This window comes from Monopterus albus, unplaced genomic scaffold (genome assembly GCF_001952655.1).
Source record: "Monopterus albus unplaced genomic scaffold, M_albus_1.0 scaffold57.1, whole genome shotgun sequence".
Lineage (NCBI taxonomy): Eukaryota > Metazoa > Chordata > Actinopteri > Synbranchiformes > Synbranchidae > Monopterus > Monopterus albus.
This window is the reverse complement of record NW_018127937.1, coordinates 1,788,271-1,797,388: the sequence shown is the minus strand read 5'-3', so window position 1 is coordinate 1,797,388 and position 9,118 is coordinate 1,788,271. Positions and strand designations below refer to the sequence as shown.

General features: G+C 40.0%; 1 protein-coding gene across 15 annotated transcripts in view; it reads left to right on the top strand.

Annotated features, from left to right (window-relative positions):
• Positions 1 to 9,118, top strand: part of ppfia1 (PTPRF interacting protein alpha 1) — a 41,711-nt gene that overhangs the window by 7,455 nt on the left and 25,138 nt on the right. For all 15 annotated transcript variants that reach the window (XM_020602630.1, XM_020602621.1, XM_020602632.1 and 12 more), the window contains exon 3: positions 7,194 to 7,295. In XM_020602630.1, coding sequence (XP_020458286.1) covers positions 7,194 to 7,295 — 102 coding nt within the window. The remainder of the gene's footprint in view (positions 1 to 7,193; positions 7,296 to 9,118) is intronic.

Below are 9,118 nucleotides of genomic sequence, written 5' to 3'. Positions count from 1 at the left end.
GGGTCCTTATATAGACAGGTGTGTGGCTTTCCTAATCACGTCCAATCAGTATAATCAAACGCAGCTGGACTCAAATGAAGGTGTAGAACCATCTCAGGGATGATCAGAAGAAATGGACAGCACCTAAGTTAAATATACGAGTGTCACAGCAAAGGGTCTGAATATTAATGACCATGTGATATTTCAGTTTTTCTTTTTTAATAAATCTGCAAAAATGTCAAATTCTGTGTTTTTCTGTCAATATGGGGTGCTGTGTATACATTAATGAGGAAAAAAATGACCTTAAATGATTTTAGCATATGGCTGCAATATAACAAAGAGTGAAAAATTTAAGGGGGTCTGAATACTTTCCGTACCCACTGTATGTAAAGTGAGTCAGAAATCACCAGGCTTTGCATACACAGGACAGTCAAATTGTCGTTATGAACTATTTCTCAAACGTTTATACATACAATCCTAGGTTTGCCAGTTTTTAATCACTAGAACAGATTGAGAAATCAAAATGTATAAATAAGACAACAAAAGTTTTGTAATTGAGGCTGATCTCCAGTCATTGCAAAGCTGTTGTCATAACCTATAGACAATGAATGAAGGATTTATTCAGGCTAAAAATCTGCAGATATTAAGGCTGTAATTGTGCTGATGGAGCTACATCTCACAAACACCCACATGCTTAGGATTTTTCAGACTTGTCTTTCATTGTCTTGCTTCTAAACTTTGATGGATTAAAGAGTACCTATTTCGGATTAGCATAATTGAAAAATTTTAAATCACAACAGAAATTCTCTGAAGACCTTTATTTGAGTGAAATGCCTGCTGTAGTGCCAGTTTTTGTCTTTCTGTTAGGATTTGAAATCTCTTTCTTCAAGCCAGTGCAACAGGTAAAGAGTTGCAGTTCAGTTAATCTCTTCCTCGTGTTCATAGATATAATTGAGGCCTTTAGTCGGATTAAAACAGCTTGGTTCATGTATGTGCATCATATATGTGTGTCTGTACATGTACTGTAGTGCACGCTGCTGCTTATGTTTCTGTGGTGGTGTCAGCTGATCGTCTGGCTATTTGCCAAGCCTCCTGGGATCTGTATCTAGAAGGCAAGAAAATCCAACTGTTCAAAAAAGTAGAAGCATTTTACACGCTGTAATTGGGTGTTAATACCACTCTGAAAAAATATGTAAACTAGGAATTCAAACTCATTAAATTTTTTTTTTTTTTTTTTTTTTTTTTTTTTAATTGAACAATTTAATCCAGTCTTAGTGGTACACTGAGAACTATGTTGAAGGAAACACATTCAGATTAGAACTGGTGACTTCTCAGTCTGCAGTGTTTGTGCTTTTGTTTTATTAAATTCTGGCCTTGAATGAAGTTGTAATAGGTCTATACTCTGACCGTTTATTGTGTACTAGAAACCTTAGTTTTAGTGACTCATGCATATTACCAACAAAAATGGTGATTGTAAGTGAAGCCAAAGAAAAAGGTATAATAGTTGTAAACAGTGATGTTGTTTTATGAGTGAGCAGTCACTTAAACATTTCTGAACTCATGCATCTGTATTTCAAGTTTTAACTGTATCCTACATTTGACCATCTTAGACCTCTAAGGCTTAAATTGAAGAAAAATGGTTTTCTTAAGAATTATTTTAGATTTATAATTAAATCCTAGAAGACAGATGTTTCACAGAATGCAACTTTATACCTTTGTGATTAATAATATGAGGTCGTCATTACTGAACACAAAACACTTGATCAAAACCAAAAATGGGTTGAATCTTTTCTTGACACCAGTACATTCAGCTCTAGTCTGTTGGTGGTGTTCTCTTGTTTTCATTTCTTTATGGAGGAAAGGATAATAAATGCATTTACACTGTAAACTAGACACATACTTGGCTAGGGGCTCTCATTTAAGTAGATATGGCAGTTTTATACTTGATTTAATAGTGGATTGAATTTTTAAAAATGTGCTGGTTGAAACAGCACTTTTGAGACATATTTGCAGTGAATCACCACATTTTGTCGTATCACACAGCCAGTAGGTTACTGAATGTGATAATACAAGCAAAACGGATGTAGCTATACCTACTGAGTAGAGCTAGCTAGCTGGCTCATTAATGGGTCATCGCATATCTGCAAATTTGTAATTGGCATTACTTGGATAGGTTGACCACATATTTGAACTAAATGGTGTTAGTGGTGGTGGGGACTATCTGCGGTGGAAAACGAAGCACCTGGTACCACAAGCAAGTAATGCTGAGTAGAGTAGAGTCAAGTTGTGCTGGTACCAGGAGGTTGAAAGAGGGCTTATTACCCTGACGACTGATTTCAAGATGACACATGTATCTGAACTGTTAGAGAGATTCTAGTTCTTCATGGTTGGAGTAGGTAGGTAGAGGGGAGGTGCAGTTTTGTGTTCCCTCATTCCTGATGAGTGAGTCTGGAATGCACAAACATTCCAGAGCAGTTTGCTCACACGTCATCAGCTTTTCAGGCCTCAGCGGTGCCCGGTTAGATGGTGCATATTTGTTCTTTTTTGGAGTTTGTATTTTGTGTGCAGAGCAAATTTCTGACACTAGTTCTAATGTGTGCATAAATATATTTCTTAGTGATTCAAGTTGAGGGCCCATATGTTGCAGTAAAGTGAATTTTGGTGCTTTTGTGTCAGCTGAGGTTTGTAATAATTGGGCATCACTGGGTGTGTGTTGGTTTACTGGCAGTGAATTTCAAGCTGCTGTGAAGATTGTTGAAGTACTAAAAGAGAAAGGAATGAGAGCAGTTAGCTTGGCGCTTAATTCACATTTTCCACACCTGTTTTTATAACCAGACTTGCAAACATCTAGTGACACTCAAGGTAACTGCCGTCCTCTGCTAGCTCCTCGCTGTGTAGAAAAAAGGTGCCAACGAGCTTTTCTGTATCACACATTTGTGCAGGGGGGGTCACAGAACATTTGAAATGTGCATTGTTATGTTGATGAGTTCCACCTGCTTCCATGTTGTTTTAGCATGATATCTGGTGAACAGGCAGTCCAGCAGCTGACACTGTAAACTGGGGATGTCAAGTCCCAGAGACAACATTTTGAAAAGCTTGATGTTTAGCTCTAAAAGGGTCTTCCTGGATGTTCATCATAAGCACTGCCTTTAAAAACACAAGGCTCTCAGGTATCGGTTGGGTGATGGAATACAGTCCAGGATGGCGGGTCTGAGTATTGGATCCCCTGGCAGCCATGGCACTCAGAAAACCCTTTGGCGATTCATCTCAGCCAAGGGTCTCCCCTGTTCTGGTCTGGACTACAGAATCACTGCCCATCACACACCATAGCCTGAAAATCCACATTTCTGCTAGGATTGTGTGCTTAATGTTGTGCTTGACTTGCCAGCAGAGTGCTTTGTAAATCATTTTAAGTCAGTCAAATTAGGACGCTCCTTGAGGATTAAATTTCAGTAGTGAACAGAGCTTAAACCCGTAAAGTTGACAGTGTTTGTGTTGCTTAAACTATTGTGCAAGATGAGAAACTGAGGAAGTAAATGGATGTAGAGACTTCATTTACAGCAGTCACAAACTGTGACTTTTGTGTGAGTCAAAAGCCCAAGTTCAGTTTTGCTGAACCAAAACTAAATAGTGGATGTAACAGTTTGTTGTTTGTGATATTTTGCTCCTTATTTTGAAGGAGCCAATTGACGACACTGACCAAATTCTGTCAGTGGCACAGTGATATGAATTGAGCATGCACAGTTGTAAGACTAAGAGGCGAAGACCAACTGTTCCATGAAAGTGATGGAGTGGAAGTGTTTCCTTTTGCCAAATGTGAGCTGAGTTAGTAACTTGAACAGGCACAAGACAGGTGAGTGTAAGCCATAATCCTTTGTGTAGTTTGGCTCAAAACTGACATACATGTATGTGTTTGCCTCATCATGAAGCACATAGAGCAGTGTGTAGGACTGCACATGAAGCTGCCTTTTAATAGAAGAGGGTTGAATGGTGCAAACTAGTTACAATGGTACAATGCTAGTTGGTACAAACTAGCATTTGGTCAGTGACTTTTAGATTTTCTCTGTGTGTTTGAACAGCAGCCCAAACCGCTCTGAAATGGCATCATTGTGGTGTCTTAATTAGTTTTTGACAGTGAGTCCTCCTCTAAGAGAACAGATGCCCTCTGAACAGTGTCAGATTTCAGCACATGCTATAAGAATGGCTAAAGTCATTATGCAGGAGGTGGGCCTCCTGGTTCTGATCACAGTTCCCAATACAGCACAGTCCGATTTATGGTATGGTGTTGGGCCAGAAAAAAGCTTACCCTCAAGCCTGTTCCTCAGTTACCTTGCTCTGATTGATATGTTGACACATTTTGAGAATCCATAAAGCATACCAGTACTTTGGAACAAGACAAGTAAAAAAGAAACCGCTGAGTAAATTAGTAATATGAAGGTTCATAAGTGAAATACCTTGTTGAAATACCTTGGTTTCAGTGGTGGAGTACTACCATGGATGGCTGAGTTTTAACATAAAAATGCCTTTCAAGTATGCTCTTTGTTTTGTCCCTACTATTAACACAGAGGAGCCTCACTGTTTCCTGATCTCCTTCGTTTTTGCAGCATTGCCAGAAGTCTGTTCTTCTCTTTCAGTGTTTATTATGAATCTGCCAACAAATCAAAGACATTGTCACAGTGTCATAAAATATGAGAGGGCATTTGCCTTTATATTCTTCTCCTTGCACTGATCAAAATTCCATAATAATACATAATTATAATAATAATTCCATAATATCCTATAATAGTGTTGACCTTTTTTACCATTATTTAATTAAAATAAATGATCCAGTATTTTCTGGAAATATTACAGTACCTTTTGAATCCTGCAGTCTGTTTTTGACTTTGCACCTTTTTTAAGTAAACATGTAAATCTGAGCTAAATGTAAGTGCAGGCAGTGGCTACTTGTAAGTGGATCACAGTAGTGTAATGTTAGAAACTAGTGTAGATGATGGCTGGCGATACGAGTTGCTTTGAGTCACAACAGTCTCGTAAACTGTGACATGAATCGTTGCAGTCTATGTGGGCCTAAAATATAGATGTATAATGTGTTAACTGTTGTGCATTTGCCAAGGAAAAGAAATCCTTGGTTCACAGTTTTATAACTGGAAAATGTGTTTACAGTTAAATGTGCACTTTACATAATTTATATTGAAGGAAATAGTAATGTTATCTCACTGGTTAAATGAACATGAAATTTAATTTCCCAGGATAAATTCAGTGAAATGATTTATGCAACATTGTTGATGATTTAGTTACATCAGATGAAAACCAATTGAAATAAAAAAATAATACAATCAGGAGGCTGGTGCTAATATCCAGCCCTGTGTTGACACATTGTTCATGCCATTCCTGTGCTCATTTTTTCACCACCTACAAATTAGTCAGATTTCCAGATTGTACTGTAGTGGTGGAATTTGTGCCACAAATGAGCGGTAGAATTCTTCTACATGAGGCTGAGAGGTGAAACTATGACAGCACAGAGAGCCGTCGTGCCTGAAAAGCCTCTGTGTGCTCCTCGCTGTTTTGGTACACTGTTCCTTTAATAGCATGGCACACATAATCACGTATTCCCCGTTAATCCCCATCCCCTGTTCTAAGGCTTACAGAGCTGCTCAGTCCACTTCTAACCAGCATGTCACTGAGCCAGGCACCAGCTTACCCTGCTGCAGCGTAAACTAGGAGCAGGGTTGAAGCCCATTAAATTGTATGTATATATTTAGGGGATTATGCTGTTAAATGCATAATTGAGCAAATTAAATCTTGGTTGACTGCTATTTAAAATGGAGCCAAAATAATTTAGAGCCCAGGCAGATCATTAAAGGTAGTCTTTATTTTCAGGGCTGTGGTTTTAGATTCAGTGTACATGTGCTCTTGTGGTGGCCACCTCTTGTATTGTTCCATATATGGTAGTGGCAGTCACATTTGAATGTAAACAAGACTGTATCTAATTAAATACTGAAAAATATATTTAGAACACCAAATATGTCTGCAGCATATGAAGATGTTTTTGATAAGTGATAACTTTTAAATCTGGTTTGTTTACATCAGCATTTTGGTAGTGATAGCCAGTGAGCCTCTTATGAGTGCTTCTCAGTGGCTAAATTTTTGTAAGCTCATTTAAGTGCACTTCCATCATGCAGGTTAAGACCTAGTACCAAACTGTACCCTTTGCTTCTACTCAGTGATTTCTGTTTTTGTGTAAATAATCAGTTAGGAAACATTAGGGCAAAAGAGAAAGACCATAAATGGTGAATAGAGGCAAGGTTTCTGTATACCATCACCTCAGTGTCTATGCTGGAATGTAGGGAGTAAGCCAGTCTGTAATTACCTCTGGGCCTACCTTTTAGTCTCTGATTGGCTAGCAGAGAGCAGAGACCTTGGTTGTAACTAATAGCACACTCTCGGACTCCTTTAGTTGAGCAGAATCTGTGCCAGTCGCTGGAAAAGCTCAGAGTCTGGCGTGAAGGGAAGGGAGAATATTTGTGGTAGTGACTGAAAAGAATGATCAGTTCCAGCAACCCCCCCAACACCATCAGCCCCATGCATCTACACATCTCCCACCCTGGGAAATATAGCAAGGAGGCCTCACCTCTCAGGGTGCTTGTGCTACAGGGCAAAAAAATCAGGATGGCACATTCTTCAGGTCCAACCATGCATGTAATCCCAAAAAGGAGAGTGTGTGTGTGCATACAACTGCATTCACCAAGTAGCAATGTCATATATTCTCAATGTCTTGTTTGACAGAAGGCACTCTGTTAGTGTCACCATCTCTCCTCACTCTTCCTCCATTTTAATATCAGACTTGTTGCACTGTCTCTTGCGCTGTGATATATACGGTATATATCTTCGTCTTCCTGTCCAAGTCTGTTAAGTGAGTGTAGATGGTTATCATTCTTGGAATGTAAGACAAAATCTTACTGCTGGTAGAGAAGCTCAAAGACTTGAGATAATTTACAGACATGAAGCAGTTGTTGTCTCTGCCTTCATTGTTTCAGATGTTAAAACTGTCAGGTTATACCATGCCTTGTTGGTGTGGTAGATGGTGACAACAGTGAGAGAGCTTATTTGCCTCTGCTAGTTTCTAACACATCTTATCTTTCTCAAGTACAGTGCCTTAACAAATACTGAGCCTAGCAAGTAGCTGTTACTGTATTTGTCCATTTCTGTTCTAGGAGTTTGCTGCTCTAACAAAGGAGGTGAACGTGTGCCGGGAACAGCTTCTAGAGAAGGAGGAGGAGATTGCAGAGCTGAAGGCTGAGAGGAACAACACACGGGTTTGTAGCACATGCTGGTGCACACACAGTATATCTCAGGTTACAACAGACAAGTATTATGTATTTAAACAGGACACAATCGCCACTGCCCACCCTGAATTATGGTTTGGTTGGCCCGTGACTTCTTTGGAAATCAGTGTCCTATTTTGGCGTGTTGCTGTTTGGGGTATAATGGTTGTCATAACGCCGGTTAATTAATCAGCTGCCAACCTTTAATCCAAACTTCTGTTGTAAGTTATGGAAATGGAAAATTGAAATGATGGGATGATAGAGCAACCACTAGCACTAAATTTCATCACAAACAGAGCTGTTTGTGCACAGCAGTAGCAGGACCAATCCTCAGGGATAGAATTCCCTCTAATGTTGTTGTTGCTGCATGCTTGTGCACGTGTTTAATTCGTAGTACCATAATTTCCGGACTATAAGCCGCACCCACTAAATGTAAGACAAAAAAACATTTTGTACATAGCCGCAGGTGTCCACGTTGTAACATGAGATATTTCGACAGCCAGATCGATCGCCTGTAACTTGAAGCGGCATCATATGCATTTCGTCGTGTGTTGTCCATGAAGAGGGTGTGTGCATGAAGTGACAAAAGTAGCGGCTTATAGTCAGGAAAGTACGGTAGATGTTAAAGAGCCCATGGCATGCTTCTCCTTGTTTATGGATTTATCTACATTGTTAAAACAGTGAATTATCACCTTAGACGTGACCAAAAGCTCAAAAAATTAGGTGTATCTATGTTCTAGTATTTCTATGCAAAAGCAACTTGGTTTATACATGTTTCAAAAACTCTCGCTCGCAATACGTTTTTCTAACAAAAAGTATTGCGTGATAGTTTTAGGATTTCCTTGAATGGTCAATCTCCAGGCAGTTGCGCGTTCATGTGAGCTTGCCTGACATTCACTGGTACCATTGTTAAAGGTGGAATTTTTTTTACCTGCACGTGCTTTTGTTGATATATTTTCCCACCTGCTGGTGCACTGTGATCAGAGGATGTGGAGAAGAATACAGGGCCTGAAGCTACTGCATGAATGTAATTGTGTGGGGACTCGCTATTTTATCTGGGGATCGTTTGGGGAGGCGACAGTGGTGCGGTGGGTAGAGCAGTCGTCTCCCAACCAGAAGGTTGAAGGTTCGAATCTCAGTGCCTGCAGTCCACATGTCGAAGTGTCCTTGGGCAAGACACTGAACACATACAACTCGTCATATGCTTTCTGTTTGGCCATTGCCACCTCCCTCTTCACTCTAGGCTGCAATTTGTAATCCTGTCTACTGTCTTCAGTCCTTTCTACGTCCCACTTCTTTTTAGCTAGCCTCTTCCTCTGAATGCTGTCCTGTACTTCCTTGTTCCACCACTATGTTTCCTTATCTTCTTTCCTCCTTCCAGATGACACACCTAGCACCTTCCTACCTGTCTCCCTGATGACTTCTGCTGTAGTTTCCCAGTCATCTGGAAGTTCTTCCTGAGCATCCAAAGCCTGTCTCAACTTCTGTCTGAATTCCTCACAACATTCTTTCTTCTGCAACTTCCACCACTTGGTCTTCTTTTCTGTCTTTCCTCTCCTTTTCTTCCTGACCACCAGAGTCATCCTACACACCAGCATCCAATGCTGTCTGGCTACACTTTCTCCTTCCACCACTTTGCAGTCACTAATCTCTCAGATTGCCTCATCTACATAGAATGTAGTCTACCTGCGTACTCCCACCTCCACTCTTATATGTAACTCTATGTTCCTCCTTCCTCTGGAAATAGGTGTTAACTACAGCCTTTTCCATCCTCTTAGCAAAGTCCACCACCATCTGTCCTTCTAGGTTCCTTC